Source organism: Penicillium angulare (genome assembly GCF_028827245.1).
Source record: "Penicillium angulare strain IBT 27051 chromosome Unknown utg000007l_segment0_segment0, whole genome shotgun sequence".
Taxonomy (NCBI): domain Eukaryota; kingdom Fungi; phylum Ascomycota; class Eurotiomycetes; order Eurotiales; family Aspergillaceae; genus Penicillium; species Penicillium angulare.
The window spans coordinates 209,362-230,870 of record NW_026623166.1 but is presented as its reverse complement, the minus strand read 5'-3'; the positions used below and the strand labels follow the sequence as shown (position 1 = coordinate 230,870).

The 21,509-nt window shown below is 45.6% G+C and overlaps 9 protein-coding genes across 9 annotated transcripts; 5 read left to right on the top strand and 4 right to left on the bottom strand.

The window, feature by feature from the left end:
- Positions 1–1,355: 1,355 nt before the first annotated feature.
- N7478_009353 (Major facilitator superfamily domain general substrate transporter) lies at positions 1,356–3,385 on the top strand (the record flags this gene model as incomplete). Its single annotated transcript, XM_056925567.1, has 4 exons — positions 1,356–1,633; positions 1,704–1,974; positions 2,037–2,385; positions 2,454–3,385. The coding sequence occupies 4 exons, from the start codon at positions 1,356–1,358 to the stop codon at positions 3,383–3,385; spliced, it is 1,830 nt and encodes a 609-aa protein (XP_056774937.1).
- A 1,365-nt stretch (positions 3,386–4,750) lies between these two features.
- Positions 4,751–5,425, top strand: N7478_009352 (uncharacterized protein; the record flags this gene model as incomplete). Its single annotated transcript, XM_056925566.1, has 1 exon — positions 4,751–5,425. The coding sequence occupies one exon, from the start codon at positions 4,751–4,753 to the stop codon at positions 5,423–5,425; it is 675 nt and encodes a 224-aa protein (XP_056774936.1).
- A 254-nt stretch (positions 5,426–5,679) lies between these two features.
- Positions 5,680–7,932, bottom strand: N7478_009351 (Zn(II)2Cys6 transcription factor; the record flags this gene model as incomplete). The annotated part of the gene is made up of 2 exons (XM_056925565.1): positions 5,680–7,853; positions 7,908–7,932. 2 exons carry the CDS (start codon positions 7,930–7,932, stop codon positions 5,680–5,682), a joined length of 2,199 nt encoding a protein of 732 aa, XP_056774935.1.
- A 1,070-nt stretch (positions 7,933–9,002) lies between these two features.
- N7478_009350 (putative aldehyde dehydrogenase) lies at positions 9,003–10,677 on the top strand (the record flags this gene model as incomplete). Its single annotated transcript, XM_056925564.1, has 4 exons — positions 9,003–9,051; positions 9,104–9,554; positions 9,623–10,328; positions 10,393–10,677. The coding sequence occupies 4 exons, from the start codon at positions 9,003–9,005 to the stop codon at positions 10,675–10,677; spliced, it is 1,491 nt and encodes a 496-aa protein (XP_056774934.1).
- Positions 10,678–10,920: 243 nt separating this feature from the next.
- Positions 10,921–11,895, bottom strand: N7478_009349 (uncharacterized protein; the record flags this gene model as incomplete). Its single annotated transcript, XM_056925563.1, has 1 exon — positions 10,921–11,895. The coding sequence occupies one exon, from the start codon at positions 11,893–11,895 to the stop codon at positions 10,921–10,923; it is 975 nt and encodes a 324-aa protein (XP_056774933.1).
- A 545-nt stretch (positions 11,896–12,440) lies between these two features.
- N7478_009348 (sialidase family protein) lies at positions 12,441–13,589 on the top strand (the record flags this gene model as incomplete). The annotated part of the gene is made up of 1 exon (XM_056925562.1): positions 12,441–13,589. The coding sequence occupies one exon, from the start codon at positions 12,441–12,443 to the stop codon at positions 13,587–13,589; it is 1,149 nt and encodes a 382-aa protein (XP_056774932.1).
- A 409-nt stretch (positions 13,590–13,998) lies between these two features.
- N7478_009347 (fumarylacetoacetate hydrolase family protein) lies at positions 13,999–14,848 on the top strand (the record flags this gene model as incomplete). The annotated part of the gene is made up of 3 exons (XM_056925561.1): positions 13,999–14,054; positions 14,124–14,335; positions 14,412–14,848. 3 exons carry the CDS (start codon positions 13,999–14,001, stop codon positions 14,846–14,848), a joined length of 705 nt encoding a protein of 234 aa, XP_056774931.1.
- Positions 14,849–15,065: 217 nt separating this feature from the next.
- Positions 15,066–16,582, bottom strand: N7478_009346 (class I SAM-dependent methyltransferase; the record flags this gene model as incomplete). Its single annotated transcript, XM_056925560.1, has 10 exons — positions 15,066–15,114; positions 15,175–15,603; positions 15,665–15,851; positions 15,904–15,929; positions 15,981–16,021; positions 16,077–16,152; positions 16,203–16,244; positions 16,311–16,397; positions 16,449–16,498; positions 16,553–16,582. 10 exons carry the CDS (start codon positions 16,580–16,582, stop codon positions 15,066–15,068), a joined length of 1,017 nt encoding a protein of 338 aa, XP_056774930.1.
- Positions 16,583–19,449: 2,867 nt separating this feature from the next.
- On the bottom strand, positions 19,450–19,936 carry N7478_009345 (uncharacterized protein; the record flags this gene model as incomplete). Its single annotated transcript, XM_056925559.1, has 2 exons — positions 19,450–19,700; positions 19,747–19,936. 2 exons carry the CDS (start codon positions 19,934–19,936, stop codon positions 19,450–19,452), a joined length of 441 nt encoding a protein of 146 aa, XP_056774929.1.
- Positions 19,937–21,509: the final 1,573 nt, after the last annotated feature.

Sequence of the window (21,509 nt, the reverse complement as noted above, 5' to 3'; positions counted from 1 at the left end):
ATAGACAAGCACTGGCCGAGCAATGATCGCCCTGGGCACTGGGCAGCATTATAAGGACAGGTCCCTATGAAAGATTCAGAGCACATAAAAGCAGCAGAAAACAAAAAGTACACTTTTCTCAAGAATCACCCAGGTGAAACACAACTATCCATGATCCCTGTCAAGTATGGTGGGCTGATCGGTCCAAGACATAACCCCGATGGCCCCCGGGGCGCAGGAGATCTGATAACGACGACTTCCACGAAATCTCTTACGAGTTTTACCGGTCTGATGCGCGAGAACCGAGAAAATTCCATTGCTGATCAGGCTTTGTTCCACATTTAATCTCCCGCTGTTACGGAAAATCCGAACGAAAGTCGTAAAGGATGTGCAACGAAAGGGGGCCAATACGTTGGACTCGAAATGCGTCATCCATTCATATTTCAGGGTCTACGGGGTTGGATCCACATGGATCCACATAATCCCTTTCTCTACGCCGCACTATGCGAACGGCCCTGGTTGAGAGTTGGTCAACTTGCCACATGAGATAAGATCGGGCATCTGATTAGATCTTGAGTAGGAGATTGATTATGTTGTAGATTCTGTGTTGTGATTGTAGGTTTAATACCTTGGAGATAGAAGTCAGTTTAAGTCCTTTTTTCCCTGTGTCGCAAATGTTTGATATGATCAACATCATCCAACTATCCCTGGACTTCCGGTTAACTGCGAGTATCCGGTTAAGCAGTTTTCCTGGTTTCTTTCGGCCGCTATACACGCCAGGATTGATTAGATCGATTTAAGATATACACTACGGAGTACTCTCCATCGCAAACAAGTTTCAAACGTATCTCCATTTCCTTTACGCAACAAAATTCGTCTTCTCGAACCTAGGAATGGCGGGCAAGTCTTATGAGTGGCCTATCGACCCACCCATCACCGGGCTCTTGGCGCCGATCAATCCTGGTCTCAGGTTAAGCTGAACGCAAATTCGATTTTTCTATTTTACATTCTGGTTACCTGTTAGTTCCCCGGTGGAGCTATGGTGCATTGTCGAGAGGGGCAATTTGTTCCATTCGCTTGCTCCGAGCAAATCATCGTTCATAGCTAGATTAACCCCGGTTTTAGTTGGTCCTTCGTCTGCGCGTGCTGTATTGTTTTTTTTTTTTCTTTTTTCTGTCTTTTTTCGTTATCCGACTTCGCTGGTTTTGTTCCATAAGGGTAAAAGATTGTCCTTCGTTCTTTTCGGGACTGTTAAATGTTTTAAGTTGCTCATATCTCGCCTTTTCCGGGAGACTATTTCCTTCCTTCCGTCTTCTATTCCATTCCTTTTCTTTTCTTATATACTTTTCTCTTGTCGGCGTTGACCACCTGATATAATGGCGGTTACGCAGTTCCGGCCCTTGCTGCGCAGGGCTCGCGTTTGGTTTGGTCGTCGTGGTCCGGATGAAACGAGAAGCTCGTCTGTTGACACTGGTAATGCTACACCGGAAGCAGGAGAGCTAGAGAAGAAGGATCCTCATACTACCAACTTCGTCACTCCACTTAATGAGAATGGCGCTGAGCTACCTGAGCCTGGTCTGCAGCGTGGTGTTGCTGATGCCGAGGCACTGACATTAACCTGGTCTAAGACTACTCTTGCGTTGGTCTTTATCAAGTATGTTTCTCTAATACTCTGTGTCACAAATTGGAGGTCTTGACTGGAGACTAACCTCTAAACTTTATAGCATGTGGTTCTTGTATTTTGTAAATGCATTCCAGTCATCCGTTTACGACACTATTTCTCCCTATGTCGCTAGTTACTGGGAGTTCCACTCCCTTTCTGGTTTGCCTACGGCTATTGCTGATGCTTGTACTGCCGCTGTCTATGTTCCAACTGCTAAGTTGTGTGACACATGGGGTCGTGCGGAGGCATTCCTGCTCATGACTTGCTTTGCCACTCTGGGTCTGATTCTGATGGCTTCCTGCAATGGATTCAGTATCTACTGTGCTGGATATGTACGATTTCCCCCCTCATTGGCCTGTCTAGATTCAAAATCACTAATAATGGTCTATTTTAGGTCTTCTACCAGCTTGGCTTCGGTGGTATGGAATACTGTGTCGATGTTATTACGGCTGATTCGACTAAGCTTAAGAACCGAGCTTTTGCGTACGCTTTCACATCTTCACCATACATCATTACCGCATTCGCTGGTCCCAAGGTTGGAAACGAGTTCTACGATCTGTCTGGCGAGGGCTGGCGATGGGGTTTTGGTACATGGGCCATCATCTTCCCTCTTACAGCTCTTCCTCTGTTCTTTACATTGAGACATCAAATCGGCAAGGCTCGGAAGGAGGGACACATGGTTCACGAGTCCAGTGGTCGCACATTCTTGGAAAGCGTTGTTTACTGGACTAAGGAATTTGACTGTAAGTATTTCCAACCACCTACACTCTTTCCTTTTTTAGATGAGGATTCGAATACTAATTATGTACAGTGATCGGTGTTTTCATCTTCACCGCTGGTTTGGTTTTGTTCGAGCTTCCCTTTGATATTGCCGATTACGCACCAGATGGCTGGAAGACTGGTTACATCATTGCCATGCTCGTGGTTGGATTCTGCTTCCTCTTCCTCTTCGCCATTTGGGAGAAATTCTTTTCAACAACTCCCTTCCTGGATATCGCTTACATTCGTGACCGTACCGTCATTGGAGCATGTTGCCTGGATGCGACATACCAGCTTTCCTACTACTGCTGGAACTACTATTTCACTTCCTTCTTGCAGGTTGTTAACGCTTTGACTCCCACCCAGGCTGGATGGATCAATCATATCTTCGATATTGTCTCGGGTCTCCTGCTATTCCTCGTTGGTGGTATTATTGCCAAGACCTGCCGTTTCAAGTGGCTTCTGTACATCGCTGTCCCTCTCTACATCTTTGCTCAAGGTCTAATGATCTACTTCCGCAAGGAAGGTCAGAGTGTCGGGTACCAGATCATGTGTCAGATCTTCATTGCCATCGGCGGCTCAGTATTCATTATCGTTGAGCAGCTTTCTATCTTGGCTGCTGTTGACCACCAGCACATTGCCTCGGCTCTTGCCTTGCTCAACGTTGTTGGTACAATCGGTGGCAGTGCTGGTCTTACCATCAGTACCGCTGTTTGGGAGTACACTTTCCCCGTTGCACTGGAGAGATACCTCCCCGAGTCAGCCATGTCTGACTTCGATAGCATCTACGGCTCGCTCACTGAGCAGACCAAGTATGCCGTTGGCACTCCTACTAGAATCGCTATTCAGAAGGCCTACAGCTTTGCTGAGCTGCGTTTGCTTTCCATTGGTACTGGTATCATGGTCCTTGCTATTCCTTGCACTATGCTCATTAAGAACATTCATCTGGACAAGAAGCCACAGGTCAAGGGTACCGTCTTCTAAGTTGAGATTTTTGCATCGGTTTCGCGCAGCGACTTATATAGACTTTTTGAGTATCGCTTGTGTCTGCAATGGTGAAGCTTGCAACATAGCATCATGATGTTCGTTGACTTTCGTTTTATGAAGTCTATGCTCTTTATGATGTAACAAAATCGTTCATCTTTATTTTAATATATCCCTCTCCTTCTTTTCAGTCAATTTGACTCTACATTTTATACCCCGGGCCTTTCTCGGACCAATCGCAGACAATCGTAGCCGGTAACTATTTTGACTCTCACCAGCACTGCATATTTTGTATAAAATAGAGTCCCAGTTGATCATATTCTTATACACCCAGCACATGACCTTCCATAAGATTGAAGTTCAATAAAAAAGGCTTGAGTGTACATCGCTAGATCAGATTGAATTGATCGGATTAACCGACCGGATCATCCGGTATGATTCGATCCAATTTTAGACTGAAAATCGACTAGAGGCCGACAAAATTCCGAATGACTGTAATTTCGGCTCTTTTCGATCCTGCGGCTCCTTCATTTTTTGAGCGGAGATCGTCCGCTTTGTCGTTTGAGCTGTGGCCCCCAGGGCCGCTTTTTGTAGCCTTGTGCCTTTGAGGCGAAAATGATTTTATTTTTGGGTCCTTGACAGCTCACTGGTGCCTGTAGTAATTACCTCTAATTCTTCGTGTTACTTTAGCTATTTTATTGCTTCAGTTCGGTCAATGTTCCCCTCAGTCTTGAGTACCAGATCTCGCGACATATGACGAGAAAGGTATTTTATGGGGCAGCAGAAGTCCATATGCAACTGATAATGTTCACAATGATATATATTTGTTAATATAGGTTTGGTCGTAAAGGGAATAAATACAGAAAACTCTACATCTCTCTATTCGTCGTAAAGTGTCCTAATATCTAACCTACTGGGCTGTTTTTGCATTGTTTAAAGTTTTCGTCCTACGAGATAATACAAATATGAGATAATTTCAAATTGTCTAAGTATTCAGCGCTTGTTCATAATACTCACAAGGCTAGTAACACGGTAAGGTACTAGTCGTACACTCAGCCTCTAAGTAGCACATTTCTATATAATGTTTTAGGATCATGCTAATATAGAGCTTTTACTCCCCTTTACCACATGTTAACACTATTATATTCCCACCCCATCATCCTTATATTTCAAATGTTTATACTGAGATTTAGTGAGAAATATTGAGGCTCGATGAGGGGTTGTTACACGACCCCGCCCTCCCCCAACTACTCGTCTACTCGCTTTCGGGTACATAGTATCACAAATATCAAATCCTAGGTCGCTCGACTTGCAGACCTGGTATCTATTGACTGTATAAATCATAAAGACATTCTCAAAAGAGCCATGGTACTCAGCCACTCAACCTCCACTGCAGCCACCACCCAGGACTCAAATCCCAATCTGGAATCATCCTCTCTCACCTGCCAACCCATCATTTACTACCCAAGAAACTCCGACGATGCTATCGCCGTCCTCAACATCTTTAATGAAATCCTCCCATCCGAACTCGGATTAAGCATACTACACCATGCAGAATACTGGCTTCTATCGCGTGTATCCAGAAAACACACAATCGCCTACAACTCAGATACTGGCCGGGATAGACACCCATATCTACAATCCAACCCTATTCAAGGCAACAACTTCCCCGTGAAGAAAATTATCATCGATATCTGGAGCCATGATCAAGAATTCAACTATTATTTTGAATCGGGAACAGACAACTACGAAGATTCTCCGACTTGGTTCGATGTAGGCATTGAAAGACCCTCTGGAAGAGAGGAGTTATTGAGTGATACCGAGGTAAGGATTGTAGAGAATGTTTATGGGAGTGCGAAGACGAAGCATCACCGGATTGTTTATCGTGGAGATCAAGACTCGGATCAGGGCGTGGGTCACAGTTGGATGAGACAGTTACGGGCTGATGATCGAGTTTCGATTATTCCGCAAGCGAGGTTTTTGGGATGGAAGAATTTTGTGGAAGGGGCTGTTATTGAGGTTTATACTGATTCTTTTTGAGGATAGAGGGTGTTTCGTATGGAGATTGCCTGTGTTGGGGTGTTGGTATAAGTATCACGAAGACTTCGGGTTCGGGATTCAAGTTGGAAGGTTCAAGCATTGAATCTACCATTCCAGGTTTCAAGTTATTTTACCTAGTAGTCTGTATTAATGTGCAAAGTGCAGTCTTAAGATCGATCCTTTTTCGGACTCAGACCAGAATGCTACTATTATTTCATCATTGTCATTTGATCTTACAACCCTTAACATATGTTTCAACCCATTGTAGTCTCCCATCCTTTCTCAATCATAATGTCAACCCAGTATGTGTCTGTGTCCCCAGCATCCATCCTCCTCCATACCTCCCTCACAAGTCGTAAACACACATTGATAGGTTTCGGCGGTAAAACGTGAAGGAAGGAAGTAAGACGACCTAGTATAAATTTGCGTGTTCGAGAGACCTCGATAGTTTCCATGGATACATTCGGTGTCTCGGTTCCAGATCTAGGTTGTTTGGATGTATTATCTTGATTTTCTTCAAATTCGTCATTCGATTGTCCGGCTGATGATCTGGGTAGGCGGAGTTCGCTACATGAGGCAACGAGAAGTAATGGTTGAAGGCATCGCGTGCGGGATTCAAGGGGAATGGTCTTTAGGCGAGAAATAAGAGTTACTGCGAACTCGGTGAGCCAGGCGTCGTATAGTGAGTCGGCAGGGCTTTCTTGGGCTACGAATGTAGGGGGTTGGTGATGGGGTTCGGAAGGTGGGAAAAGGTTGATAGTATGTGAGGATATTGATGGGGAATGGCTGTGGTAATGCGGGTTTGTTGATTGGTTTTTATTTGATGTAGTTCCTTGGGTAGTATCTCCGAAATTGAGCGAGAGATCCATACTATCCAAATCAATTGGAAAGAATGGGTCACTCTGTGCTGTGTCGGCCAGATCTGAGAAGTGACTCTCTTCGGGATTGGGGAGACGTGTTCGAAGTAGATCTGGGAACACGCGATAAAGCTGCATTAATCCGGTACAGCGGTATACTTCTGCCATTGTGAGAAGGTGCCAGACTGGTGTTTCGTCGTCTCCCGGGCTGACTATCTCGGCTTCGGTAGGGTGAGCAAGGCTTAACAAGCGGTCTTCCAGTTCGCGTGCCTTTTCCATGGCTATTTGTGCACGTGTGATATCATCTTGTGATGTGAATTTCCGAGAGCAGATACGTTTGCGCTCTCGACGGACAAGTCGGCCTACTTCATGGACTGTGAATTGTGTATCTCGGGCAATGCCTGTCCATGGATGTGGTACGCGTTGCAAAACTAGCGATTCGCTCACATATGATGTATCGTCAGATAGAACCATAGTGCCATTGTCTGCGACGAATGACAAGAGCATTTCCCAATAGATGAGCGCTTCTTCGAAGAAACGGTAATTATTGCTGGCGCTTTTGTTGAAGCCGATCCCATGTGGCGTGGAGCCTGAAGATATTGAGTTCATCTGCTTCCGGAGCAGATTGAAGAATGGAATTCCTAGGTCATTTGAATCGTGCCAGCTGGCTGTCTGCCCAAGCATGAGAAGCGCCAACAACGACTTGTCATCCATGACTGCTTCGCGGGTTATTATATCCACGGCTTCGTCGCGCATCTTTTTACCCATTGGTCCAAATTGTGGAAAGTCGTTGACTAGTGTTGCAGCTGCCATGCTTTGCATTGTACGACACATTGCTAGCGATGAGCCCCATAGTCGAGAGACCGTTGTACGGAATGGGTTCATCTGGCTGTCATAGCTAGAGAATAACGCTGCAACTTCTTTGAAATAATACTCGATCAGTGTCCATGATGGGTTATTTAATGGGCGAGATATTGACATGACGTCGCGTCGGGGAGATCGCTGCCCGGCTGGTGGATAACTGCGTATTATAGTTGAGGGCGAAAAGCCTTGATACACACTACCATTGTTGACTGGTTCGTCCTGAGATGGGCCAATTAGAGACAGGAAATGAGATAAGTCTGCGGCAGTATCTCCAGTTGAGGTGAAGTCATATATTAATGGATCTTGGGGTTCTGGAAAGCCCGATGCTGATACTGCTTCGGCCTGGGGACAAAGATCGGTCAATTCCGGAAGTGATCGATTTCCAGTACTTCCAGGGAGATCCCAAAGATTGTCGCAAAGGCCTACCGAGCCATCAATATCGAATCCGACAGCATCTGGCTCATCATGGGTTGGGCCCGGATTGGGGATATCTACAGAGACTGCATCCTCGATGGACGCAGATAGTCGCCGAGGGGCTTGCGAGGACGATGGCGCAGGACTAGTAGCTTTATATTCCGACGATGCACCAGGGCTTTGCTCCTCATGTTTGGTAACCCAGCGAAGTGACTTAACGTAGCCAGGGCATCGGACCCCAAGTCGAGTGCAGCGACTACAATGCGGCTTTTCCTCTCCGCACTTGACCTGTTCTAGTAAGTTAGCACGAGGAACCCGCACAAGCAAGCAAAACCAAAATCACTGACTCGTTTGCTTTTGCACCTTGCGCATCCGTTACGGGATTTTTTCACTCGCCGCATCACTGATTGCTGGATATGCGGCTGTCAAAGGCGATGAAATTCGCCATGGTGAAACGCACAGGTATGGTGCGGGGGAGAAACGTTATCTGGCGCTAACGGGATTCACGAAGCACAACGGGATTCGCATGCCTGATCGAGAAAGCTACCCGACAAGGGTGGCATCTTATCAATGCAGCAATGAGATGGTATATAAACCAGTGGTAGGGGTCGGAGAAATAAATCTGCAGAGGGATATTTGAATATCCTCTATCCTTGGAAAATCTGATGGTTGTATCGTGGAAAGCTCGACATGGAAAGACTGAGATCCGAGAGTCCGATATCGGCCTATACTACCCAAGCAGTACAGTAAAGGCAATGGCATATTAGTTATTATAATAGTCTAGATGGTCCTTATATCGCTGCGTCAATGTACTTGACGATACATATATACCCACAAGGAGGATCTAAGCACCCGACTTACGAGTATTAAACAGAACCGCAGTAGAATCAAATAGATCCGCAAACTAAGATTACTGCGCGGAACATCGTTCCGACCGACTGAAAATTGGGCTTATTTGACTTCCAGTTTAACCTTGTTCTTCACTTAATTTCTTGAATACCGGGGGATCATTCGATTTGGACTTGGTATGTTCAATGCGGTCAATTGGTTCTTCATCGCTACAGGACGATTGTGTATGGCCTGCTCTATACTAGCGCCTCTTCCCCGCAAAAACAGCCGGAAATGCTCCGAAAAGCTGATAGTGAAGCATTCTGCCCCCTGATAACAATTGAACAATCTTTTTCTTGGCCACCGACGTATTTTCTTCGGACTAACCGCAATGAGTTAAACCATCTATCGCGTTCAAGTGTGTTGGAATGTGTCAAGGCTTGACCCGCTCGGAAGCGGAATGATTGCGCGGAACAGCTCTTGTCCCCGCAAAGCATCCTTGTGTCAGCATTGACTAGGCAGAGCTGAAAAACAGCTTGAAAGCCCCCCGCTCAGGCGAGTGAGATTGATTTATTTAGCTGTTCGTTTTTGGGAGAATTTCTTCGCAGCTTAAAATGTCTTCATCTTTGACAGTGACAGGAATCCAGGGTCGGCAGATTACCTGTACGCATTAAATTTCTATATGGACAGCCTGTTCAAAGCTGACGATTCACAGTGCCCACAGGACTTTTCATTCACAATGAGTTTGTACCTTCATTGACCAGCCGCACTTTGGCTGTAGAGAATCCTTCAACCGGCGAACAACTGGGTACTATCGCGGCGGCTGGGTCGGAAGATATCGACAAGGCCGTGAAGTCTGCTAAAGCTGGATTTGAGACTTGGAAAAAGGTCTCTGGCCCTGCGCGCTCACAGCTTCTTCTGAAGCTGGCGGATCTGATTGAACGGGAGGCTCATGATCTTGCCTCTCTTGAGGCGGTCGATGCTGGAACTCTTTTCACCGATTCTATGGGCTTGAATATTCCACAGGCTATTGGTTGTCTTCGTTACTATGCTGGGTGGGCTGGTAAGATCGATGGAAAAACACTGGATATGGAGGGTGGTATAGCGTATACATACAGAGAGCCTTTGGGTGTTTGTGGTGCCATCGTGCCGTGGAATGCGCCTTTGTAAGTCACCGTAGCCTCTGTTGTCTAAACTTGCCAACAAGAGCCACAGCTAACAATTAGTGGAATAGAATGATCACGATTTGGAAAATTGCCCCAGCTCTCGTTACTGGCAATACATTGATCATCAAGACATCAGAGAACTCACCCCTTTATGGCCTGAGATTGGCTGAGCTGATCAAGGAGGCTGGCATTCCAGCCGGTGTAGTGAACATTGTTGCAGGCGACGGTGCCAATGCGGGCCAGTCTCTATCCGAACATATGGAGGTTCGCAAGATTGCGTTCACAGGCAGTTCGATTGCTGGTCGCAAGATTATGCAGGCTGCAGCTAAAACCAACCTGAAAAAAGTTAGTCTTGAGCTAGGAGGTAAGGGGCCTTCAATTGTCTTTGATGATTGTGATTTGGCAAATGCTTTGCTGTGGACACGTATCGGTATCACTGCCAATAATGGTCAGATTTGCGCGGCTGGATCGCGTATCTATGTTCAGGATTCTATCTATGATCGCTTCATTGAGGCGTATAAGAAGGCTGCGGCTGAGAATCCTACCGTGGCTGGGGATCCTTTGAATACATCGACTACAAAGGGTCCTATCGTGAGCCGTGTTCAGCATGAGAAGATTCTCGATTATATTCGTCAGGGTAAGGCGTGTGGGGCTCGATTGCTATTTGGTGGAGAGAAGATTGGCGAGAAGGGATACTTTGTGCAGAATACGGCCTTTGCAGATGTCTCTGATAACGCAGCAATCATGCGTGAGGAGATCTTTGGCCCAGTGGCGGTAAGTTGATTCCTGGTTTGTGAACATGATTATTTATAGCGGACGCTGACATCTTGTGTATTAGAGCATTGCCAAGTTCTCCACAGAGGAGGAGGTCATTGCTAAGGCTAACGATTCCTCCCACGGCCTGAGCGCTGCTATTTTCACTAATGATGTTAGTCGCGCCCATCGTGTGACAAAGGAACTTGAATCTGGACAGGTCACTGTAAATGCTTGGGCTATGTTGTCTCCAAATGTGCCTTTTGGCGGAGTCAAGGAGAGTGGATTTGGACGAGATATGGGTGAGGAGGCCCTTGAAGGCTGGACCCAGGTTAAGGCTGTGAAGTATCATATTCTGCCTCGCCTTTAACTTGAACTTTAACTTGAGTATTAGGTGTGAAAGTAAATACGATGTCTATAGTACTATCTCTTCGTTCAAATGTTATCCTCCATATATGTCCCACGTTTGCACCTTTCAACTACATGTCGCAAATCAAGATAGCAAAAATTATAAAAAGTTGGCAAAAAGAATATAGGTAAATTGATTATAACGCCATTGTCTAGTTACAACGCTGAGGAAACAGGAGTGGGGCGTTTGAAACAAGAATAATGCTTAGATGTTTTGTAAAATTCCAGGGCGAGCACCTTCCAAGATTGTAGTAACCTCATTCCACACCTTCGTCCGAGCCTTGGCTCCATCAGAGCTGCGTACAAAGGAAGACAGCCCCGTATTTTCTACTAGCCCATCACTCATGTAGGAGCCATGACTCTCAAGACCAGTCAGAATACCCGCAAGGAGTGTACGTGATCCAACCTCGGTGGAGCGTGCCAAGATGAACTTCATCACGCCGAATGCAAATCCAGCCTCTCGACCCAGTTGAGAATGGCAGAAACCCGGGTTAACCATGTTAACGATGACTTCTGAGCCACGTACTCGTCCAGCTAACTCCAACACCACAAGGACCTCCAGGAGCTTAGATAAAGGATATCTAATATCCATCTGGGCTTTGTTCTTGTCAGAGAGTATCTGAAGTATATTGTCTTCCTTCCATTCCTCAAAGTCTGGGATCCTGTGAACTTCACTGACTACGAATGTCAAGTGGGGATGGGTCTCAGGGTAATCTGCCTTGGTAGCCTTTAATTTTGGTAGAAGTAGAAGACCCATCAAGAGAGTGCCGAACACATTAACTGTAATAGTTCTTTCATAACCCTCCGCAAGCTCGAAAGTTTGTGTAGCAAGCCCTGCGTTTAGGATGGCCGAATCAAGGCGTGGGAGTTTGGAAATGCGGTCCCCAAATGCTAGGACTGAGCTGTACGAAGCGAGATCAACTTCCCATACTTCACAGACTCCAGGACGACTGTTGGAATTTTCGATCTCTTGCTTGGCTTGTTCTCCGGCTTTCACGTTGCGCACGCCGAGAATTACGCGGGATGCACCAAGTCGAACCACATGGCGAGCAGCTTCAAGACCTAGTCCGACATTTGCGCCGGTGATGAGGATTGTCTGGCCATCTAATGTACCTTTTGGATAGGCTGGGCGAAAGATGAATTGCGAGTAAAGGAAGCCTGTTGTGAGAATGCTCGGCATGATTGTGGTATATGATATGGAGTTGTGATAAGATGGGATTTCAATGAAAAGTGGATGGAGATGGACAGCTTAGATTTGAATATCTGAGACCAAGAGAAAAAAAAAGCAGATGTCTGCTGTGTAACATATGCATTATTTATAAATTTTCATCGCAATTTAAAACGCGGAAATAAGTCTATACATCACTAGGCGACTAAGTCGTGACGAATGCCGCCACGGAGATTGTAGCGCACTTAACTCCGTGCAGAATTGCAGAATCTGGACAAAAGCCTAACTCCACACTTTCTCTTAAAACCGACCCAACTATTTCCTACTCTGGAACTAGCACTGAGAATAAGATAAACTTGAAACCGTTCAGATCATGATTCATGGGCGTTTGAAGGTAGATAATACTAAACCAAGTTATAACTTCATCTGATCAAGATCGACGCCAAGGATCCTGCTTAGTTATATGACGCAATGAAGGATCAAGGCGCGCATATAAGCTGCAGCCTGGGAAATGCGTGCTACAAGGTTACTTTGAACATTTACTACTTTTATTCATCATGCCAGGACATCTCGGTCAAAAGATACTTAGTGCGTTTGGTGGGAATCACTCTCAATCTCACCAGCAACAGCCACAGCAACAGCAACAGCAACAGCAACAGCAACATTTTCCTGGCCACCCGCCCGCACAGCAGCTTCCAGGCTATGGATTAGTGAACGACGACGAGCGCCCACTATCCTCCCACCCGAATAGAGGCACCTACCCTCGCCTCGCTCGTCTCTCCGACGGCTCCATTCTATCCTCCTTCACACGATTCCCCGATGGCAAACGTGCCCTTTGCGTCGCCCGCAGCACCGACAATGGCCGAACATTTGAGAATATTTCGGAGGTCACACGCGCAGAGGGGGATGTTGATAACATGTTTCTCGTAGAGGCTGCACCAGGCGTGGTGCTAGCAGCATTTCGCAACCACACCCTAGGTCCAAACGGTCCCACGCATTTCCGTATAACGGTATGCAGGTCCATGGACGGAGGTCACACATGGCGTTTCGCCTCCCAGGCTGCGGAGAAAGGAGCCCCACTCGGTATCTGGGAACCATTCATGCGAATCGGACAACGCGGCGAAGTCCAACTCACCTATTCCCAAGAATTCGCGCATAATAACCAGTGCACTATGCTTGTTATATCGCATGACCAGGGAAGTTCCTGGTCCCATCCTGTCTGTTTACATGGTGATCGGGATCTTCTCCGTGACGGCATGAACGGTATCGCTAGAACCTTTGATAACGGCCGAGAGGCTTTGGTTATGGTTTTTGAAACTACGAGATATGGTCCGTTTAGTGTTGAGGCTCTTATCTCGTATGATGATGGGGCTTCATGGCATAATCGCCATGAGGTCTTTAGACCGAAGCAAGGTCATAATGCGGGATCTCCACAGATTGCGTCTTTTGCTGATGGCTCGATGGTCGTTGTGTTTATGACTGATGATGATTCGCCGGATGTGAAATGGGTTAAAAATGCTTCTATTAAGGTCGTTTTTGGGGGGCCTCCACTGAATGGAAGGATTCCTTGGGGTCCTCCTGTTTTTGTGTCTCCGGCTTCGAGCTTCTGGCCTGGTGTTATGGCTATTGATCACCATACTGCGCTGGTTACATATGATCGGGGTGGTCCATTGGCTAAGACGGTCACTTGGCAGCGCAATTATTGAGATTTTTTTTTCTTTCTTCCGCTCTGTCTGCGAACATGGTGAATGAGCATGTAAAATGGTGAAATGACTGATCTAAGTGGGAGTGGAAGACCATTACCTAGCTTGATGATACCAGGATAATCAATATTTCCAATTTAACGACACAATGTGTGCGAGTTGACAAGAACACATGCTTGTTTGTAAATGTTCACAATATTCAAATAGCCATGGCTTAGTTTAGCAGCATCCACCATTGGTTGCGATCGCGGACTCGGGCCCTTCATCCGATGATCGGGCACTCTTCCCGTCGCCGATTCTCCGCATTATCGGAACTTGTCCGCGGAGGTTATAAGCTCGGCATTCCCCGTTCTACTTGAGTTTCTTGTAAAATAAATTGTCCCAATCGCATATAATTAATTGGATTCCAAAGATGGCCTCAATCAGAGCTAACTGTCGCAAGATCGTGTGCATCGGTCGCAACTACGCGTACGTCGACAAACCCGCAGTCTACATACTCCACCATCTTGAATACTGACATTCGGAATTGACTCATAGCGATCACATCACGGAACTGAATAACACAGCCCCCAAACAGCCCTTCTTCTTTCTCAAGCCCCCATCCGCTATTCTTGCTCCTGGCGATGGCCCCGTTCTCCGCCCCAAGGGGACCAGCCTACACTATGAGGTCGAACTAGGTTTGGTGATAGGCAAGACAGTTCGTGATCTTGACCCAAATGACGAGAAGGGTGCCCTTGATGCTATTGAAAGTCTGTTTCACGATATCTCATGAACAATATTTAAAACACCACAATAGCAGGGTACTAATTAAAAACCACTAAACAGGTTATATCCTTTCAATCGACATGACGGCTCGCAATGTCCAAGATGAAGCCAAAAAGAAGGGTCTACCTTGGTCCATCGCAAAGGGCTTCGATACCTTCCTCCCAATCTCCGAAGTGATTGCCAAGTCCCGCATCCCCGACCCCCATAATGCCTTCCTACGTCTCCGCATCAGCCCTGGCGACATCGAACGTCAAGCTGACTCAACTAGTTTAATGCTGCACCGTATCCCGACACAACTTGCTCACATTTCTCGCGTTATGACCCTTGAAAAGGGTGATATTGTTTTAACTGGTACACCTAAGGGTGTAGGTGAGGTGAAGGCTGGTGATATTATGCGTGCTTCTATTGATGTTGATGGTAAGGAGATTGAAGAGGGTCGCATTGAAGTTGAGGTGCAGGATCGGGATCAGGGCCGTTATGAGTTTAGAGAAACTTAAGCTTATGTTAATTATGTTTTATAAAGATACTTGGTGGGATATTATTGCCGTATATAAAGAAACTTGCTTTTCGAATTCAAAGAGGTTTTGAACTGCACTGCGCTTGAACGATGATCAAGTAAGAAACTAGTCTAGGGACGCGAGGACATAAAAAGTACTAATCCACCCATTATTACTATCAAGTACAATGTCAACCGAAGGCTTGTCCCAGGTCACCTTATTTTTGCCCAGGATCATTGTCAGGTTTTCTTGCCCAGACACGTCGCCTAGACAGATGGCTAGAAGTTAGCTCCTGGGGATTGAATAAACGATATCTGGAGACTTACGCTCTTTGATAGCTATGCACATCAGTGCTCTTCAATTCGCCTCGAATCTTAGCCACGTATGCAATAACCTCTTCTCTTGACCATGGCTTTGGTTCTCCAAATCTTGTCAAAAGCCACATGCCCCAACCCTCTATTCCTAATGACCACATTTGATAATTGAGTAACCCTGCCTCTTTGATATTCTTATCCCTCGGCCATGGTCCAATTGGCCACTTATAGGCTCGTTCGCGAATATCTACGAATCCGGCCTTCTCGATAGAATCGCGCATTGTGTTTATTGTGTCCATTTTTCGAGTGGCTCGCTCAGCACAGCCTAAGATTGTCTCTCCCCATGTGGCAGCCATGCTGTCTTTGGGTAGGGTGTTATCATCGGATTCTATATGAGCATCGAATTCTAGCTGTTCGATCCAGCCGCCGGGTTGAAGGTTGCTATAATTATTTCTTAGCAAATGAATGGAGATGTGTCAAATATTTAAATATCGGGACGAACTTGTAGCACTTCTTGTATAATTTATCCCATTCGCCTTCGTTGAATGAACCGAGCATGAATCGCATGTGGATGAAGTCAAATTGTTCACTCCAAGTCCAGGCACGTAGGACGTCATCTACTTCTAGGATGCACTTGGGGGGCACCCATGACACTGGCGGTGGAAATAGATCTACACCCCGAATAGTGGCTTTAATGCGATCAGTATAGTCATGACGGCTTCATATTGAGATATTCCTTACCTTCAGGGAGTATATCAGCAACGTCACTGGTCAGATATTAGTGTCAGAAAAACGACCTTAGAACTTAGTTGATATACATAGCCCAAAGTCCATTTCCAGTCCCAATATCCAGAATATTCTAGTGTTGTCAACAACTTGAGATATTCAGACTATCTTCCAGTGTTTAAACATACCTTTGCGCTTTTAGATATGGGCGCTTGAAAAAGCGGGTTCGGCCTCTCGCCGTCCATTACTCCAGCAACGGCGTGTCTTTCCATGTGAGCTAAACCATGGTAATTGGAAAATGATGTACTACTTACCCAGCTTCCAGACTCTCGAATTGTTGTTCATCGGCAGGGGCCCTATATTATGCTTAATTATGGTGTCGCAGGGTTGAATATTCTCCTCGTATCCAAGATCATGCTGACCAGTACTGGTTTTCTCGTAATGTTTGGTATCGACGACCATTCTCAATGACTCCGCGATATACCGCGGACCCGATAGATGTGGTTTCGCTATATTTTACTTTAATTAAATGCCGTTGGAAGTGGAGGCGAGAAACGTACGATTGGAAATCATCAATATCGGGATTCGTAAGGAGATGCACATCGGGATCCTAGTTGCTTAGGTGAGAATTGTAAATTTACTGCTTGGAAGGTAGTACGATTACCACTACAATCTTCAACCTCTTGTTGGTCATCGTGAGAGTAAATATACTGCATGTGGTAGTACGTCAAATGCCCCTCAGCTCTGGCGGGAAGCAGGTCTTAGTACTTTTTCCACGACGCCAAGCGACACGAATAAGAAAGTGCGTCCGTGTCTGTGTGCGTGCCCTTACGGAGTGCGGTGAAGATATGCAGGCCGTGTTGGTGTTTGCCGTGCGTTAGAGTTCAGCGATTGCCGAGTTGTACTTTTGATCATGCAGTGTGCCTATTTTGATCTTAAGCATATTCTTTTTTCTAAATCCGAGTCGGTTTTTCTGAGTCTGGGACCTCCGGAGATAGTGATCCGTCCAGTACCATGATCTGTCCTCTTACGCTTGGACCCCTCCCTGTCAACAAATGTGAGTGGTCAATAGAAACACAAAGAAATAGTGATATCGAAAATTCAAAGTTCTTACTCCGCTGAACGTCCCTCCTAGTGGGGTGCTGATTTTCTTTTTTTTCTTTTGTGTGCAGTTGATGTCACTTTTGCAACGTCGGGCACTTACCCAATGCTTCGCATAAAAAAAAGAGGAGGGGAAGGAAATCGTAGTATTCTGTTGGCGATTTAAGAGTGATTAAGCTACTAGTAGTACTATTTAACTGGAAATGAGGCGACTAGCAGGCGCAGAATTAATCCACAATAGAAGAATCAGTCATCATCGAGAAAAGCAGCCAATGGGTCGTTTTCCCAGCTTTGCGTAGATTGATTTTGAGAGCGGCTCGGTCGATTTTGCCCTTGCTCCGGCCAGTTTTGTACGTGCGGTTAACTTTCAGGGCGACTTGGTTTCGAGAATTCATCAATCAAAAAGAGGCTAACTCAATTTGATGGCTCCTGGAAAATCTTCTCCTGAAGAATTGGCGTTGATTCTACCCAGAGAGCTAGATAGAACCTGCGGGGTGACGGAAGCCTAGGAACTACATCGTCAAGGAGCCGCAGTACTGTTGTTCTCATGCAATTCATTAAAACCATATATTCTATGATACCATAGAGTCTTTCCTGCACTTGTTGGAGATGTGCATTAAGGTCTTTGATGATGATCCCGATTACTTTGTTTATTTTGAGTTCCAATAGACCGTCAACAACTTGCTCATATAGATTAGCGGCCACGCAAATTGGACCCGGCGCAACGGTTTCTGGACGGTCGGAAATCCGCCGAATCGATTCTATCAGTCGAAAAGAAAGAATTTCGGATAATCCAACCAGCTTCGATACGCAAACAATCAAGATCAAAAATATGGTAGATCGGCCGAGCTCGATATCAGTCAATCTAACGTGGATCTTGGCTTGGGTAATGTTGCGGAGGAACATAAATATCTTAGCTATTTCTATTGAAGGAGAAACAAGCTCATGAGTGGAATAGATCTCGTTTAGCTTTGCGAAATCTTTGCATCTGATGTTTGCGCTACCTTTTGAGATTAGGTCGTCGATGGCGTCTCGGATCTCGGTCTTATATGGCTTCATGAGGCAGGTTGTCATCTTTATACTCCACAAATCAAATAATTCTTCATCTCTGCTTCTTAATTTGATGTAAACTTTCCGACTGGAGGAGTCGTTTATCTTACGGTTGAAAATGCGACGAAATTCGTGCCGTCGCTTGGTAGGGATCTCTTGAGTCTTCAAGTTTTCACCGTGACGTTGCGAATCCAAAAAGCGGTCGGTCATGCGGTGTAGCGTGTCAAGTGCTTCACGAGAGGGAGGTTCGAATGGGTTGAGTTGCATATTCTCATCCGATGATATTTTAGGACGATCTTTTCGAAGGCATATTTGCCAGCCGTTTTCAATGCACCTTCCATGACCTCTGCCGTACGACTGGCTAGTGATGTACAAGTGGCGTTCATTTCCACTTTGGCGACACAATAAACATATTTTCTCCACTCTCTCTTCGTAGGTAGTCCGAGTACCAGTGGTTGTGTCTCTATTCTCCAGTGTCGCGGAATCTGTACATTCTCGAGTGCTCCTCTCGTTTGAGGTATTCTCGATAATAGACTCAGAGCAACCCTTATGGACTGATTGTGATAGTTTTTGGTCTTTTACATCGGAGGGTTGACGTTTGGTCGCAGGTGCCTGTTTGATTTGTAACTTCAGGCGCTAAGCACAGTACTTATAAGCGGACTTGAAGCCTTGGGGCCAACAGTCTGGGTGCCTGCTGTAGATTTCATGGCTGGAGATATGAGGTTTGATAGAAAGTAAAGATTTGTGTTAGGTGAAGCCTGATGCGTGAACAAAGTAAGATGATTAGTGAAGGAGACTACAGATACTTTATCTTTCTTGTGAGTTAAAAGTATTGAATCTCATGATGTAAATGAAGCAGATGTAAGTTATAGAGCCGCCTCGAACGTGGAGAGCCGCAACCGAATTCGGCATAGCATAGGACCAAACAAGGACTCGGGCTAGTCCGAGCTCCATTTTGGAGTTAAAGTGATACAGTAATATTCGAAATCAGATTTACCCCCATTCTCTTAGACATTTATCCCCGAACCCTAGTTTGACACGCGCTAGTCTAATTTTAGCCATTCCCCAGTAATTCCTGTCGAGCTGTACTGTATTCTCCAGTAACGATAGATGAGTGATTGTTATAATTCCATAATTAACCTTGATATTTGACAGTCTTTCATGCAAAGACGAGAGAAATTCTGACAATCTGGCAATACAGTCGGTAGCGAGATCTGCTTCCGCCTGGACGACTTTGTTACTTTTCTCGAGCCCGATTTTCAAAGGCGCTGTTGCACTGGCTTTTCTGCCGCATATATCATTACAAAATAGATGAATTACATCGGCAATATCAGATATAGTTCTTGGATAGACAGCTTGATCAACGCGTAGACTCATTACCCTGTTGCTTCTGGGGGCGTGTTCCGCGCTTCAGGTATCGCTGCTCGAGGGCGGATATAGGCTGATTTTTTCGAAGACTTCGTTTACTTTCTGTACGCTTTCTTCGGAATCAAGCCAGACAGCACCAAGAATTGCTTCCACGGTGGTAGCCAATGTGCTATCTGGTACGCCTCTTTCTAGGTCTAGTCTTGGGTGAACAAACTCCTGTAAATCCAAAGCTCTTGCCCTAGAGCTCAACTGCTTATTACAGGCGTAATCCCGAAGAATATGTGTCCCTTGTGCTGTATCACATCAGTACGACATCCAGGGTGGCAGGAGTAGGCCTACCTGTGGTATTGCCTTCACGGTACCAACGATAAATCAGCATGAGTGCTAAAACTTTGTCTCCTAACAAGGCCAGCCGCTCATTTCCTGCAGATGCCAGTCCCCTCTCTTCCAAAGCCTCTTCCATCAAACCTCGATCGTGGAACTGATACCCAATGACTCTTTCGATTGCTGGGTCAAATTCCGGTTCCATATCCCATATACTGGATGTACTTGGTGCTAGTCAAAGATTGATCATTGCTCGAAATTGAATTAGAGTTGGCTTTGAATGCAATCATGAGCTATATAAGATTCTTGAATACGGTCTCTATTGTGATGACGTTAGTATGACTCTTAGATAAAGAGTCACCGTCGATATTATTCGTAGACTAGTTTAGTGTTCTATATTCCCACGTTTAATGTAGTTATTATAAGCCACATATGAAAGCAAAAGCCAATCAACGCTATATAATAGGCCGTTATATAATAGGCATTATTCAATAAAAGTGACTTCAATGTTAGGTTCGATTTCTAAAGCTACTGTCAACGTCTGTGTCGGCGACTGAGGCTGGGACAGACGGAGAGAGACGGTGATATAGCTAGTTGGGGCTAGATGGATGGAGAAAAGACCGAAAGAACTAGGGAAAAGCCACTGAATTGGTGATTCGGGGAAGAGAAGAGATGAATCATCAAGAGCTAGTTTGTTAACTAACTCTGGTGAGCTGATGATGCCTTAGGCACCAGGATCAATGTTCACGTGGCTCCTGACTCCTGACAGTTACTAAACCAAGGGCCCAATTGCTAATATGCCATCGATGGTTGACTATTTCACAAAGCCATATTAACGCGCTTGTGCAATATTCGAGCGCTTGCCCAACTGAAATTACAGCTTCTCAATACCTGCGTGGTATCGACATTCAGACCCTTCAGACGGTGTGTACCGGCAGAATAGGCATTTTCTTAATCGAAACCTGTGATTATACTGCTGATTACCGCCCAATACCTTGAGTAGTCTGGTCACAGGGTGCCGAGCTCGTATCTTTAGGCTATCGCGGATAAGATAGAACTCTGGGGGATAATTACTCGGGGCCTTATTGCAACCCTAATGCAGGGTGGCGTTCAATAATCGTGCATAGAGGAATAATATTGCTGCGAGGGGAGAAGAAGATGGGGGAGAATGCCCAGGTGCCCGGTTGGTATCAACTGTATGAATTCTATAGTTAAGTTAGCGGGTCGACTTTCATACTACACCCGGACTAGCGTGCTTGAATTGGGGTTCGGGAATCAAAGTCGAAGAATCTGGGGGTAAATCTGATTGCGAATACTACTGTAGAATAGAGCCATGAAGAGGCTTTGTTTGCGGTGAGAAGAAATCATAGATGAGATGAATGTAAACGATCCGAAATATATGGATATTATGTTGTGAAGGATGAAACCCTTGAATACCAAGGTTAGGAAAACGTTGCTCTTACAACGGCGCTGAGATCTACTACTGGTCAGAATACCCATACTACATTTATTTGACTGACATACATGATATTACCAGAAAGAGCCTGAGGGTTTTAATCAAATTGATCCCCTTGAACAAGAAAGTAGTAATGTCTCGACCGACGCACCCCGCGTTCCCCACTTCCGCCGGTGTTCTATGCGACACAGGCAGGACTTGGCGACAGGAATAGCCTTGAACGTGGAAGAGACTAAAAATGTTTAATTGGTGTGTCATCCTGTACTTGGAAAATTGATTTTCCATCTATTGAAGATTTGAATTACAATGGCACAATTCATAT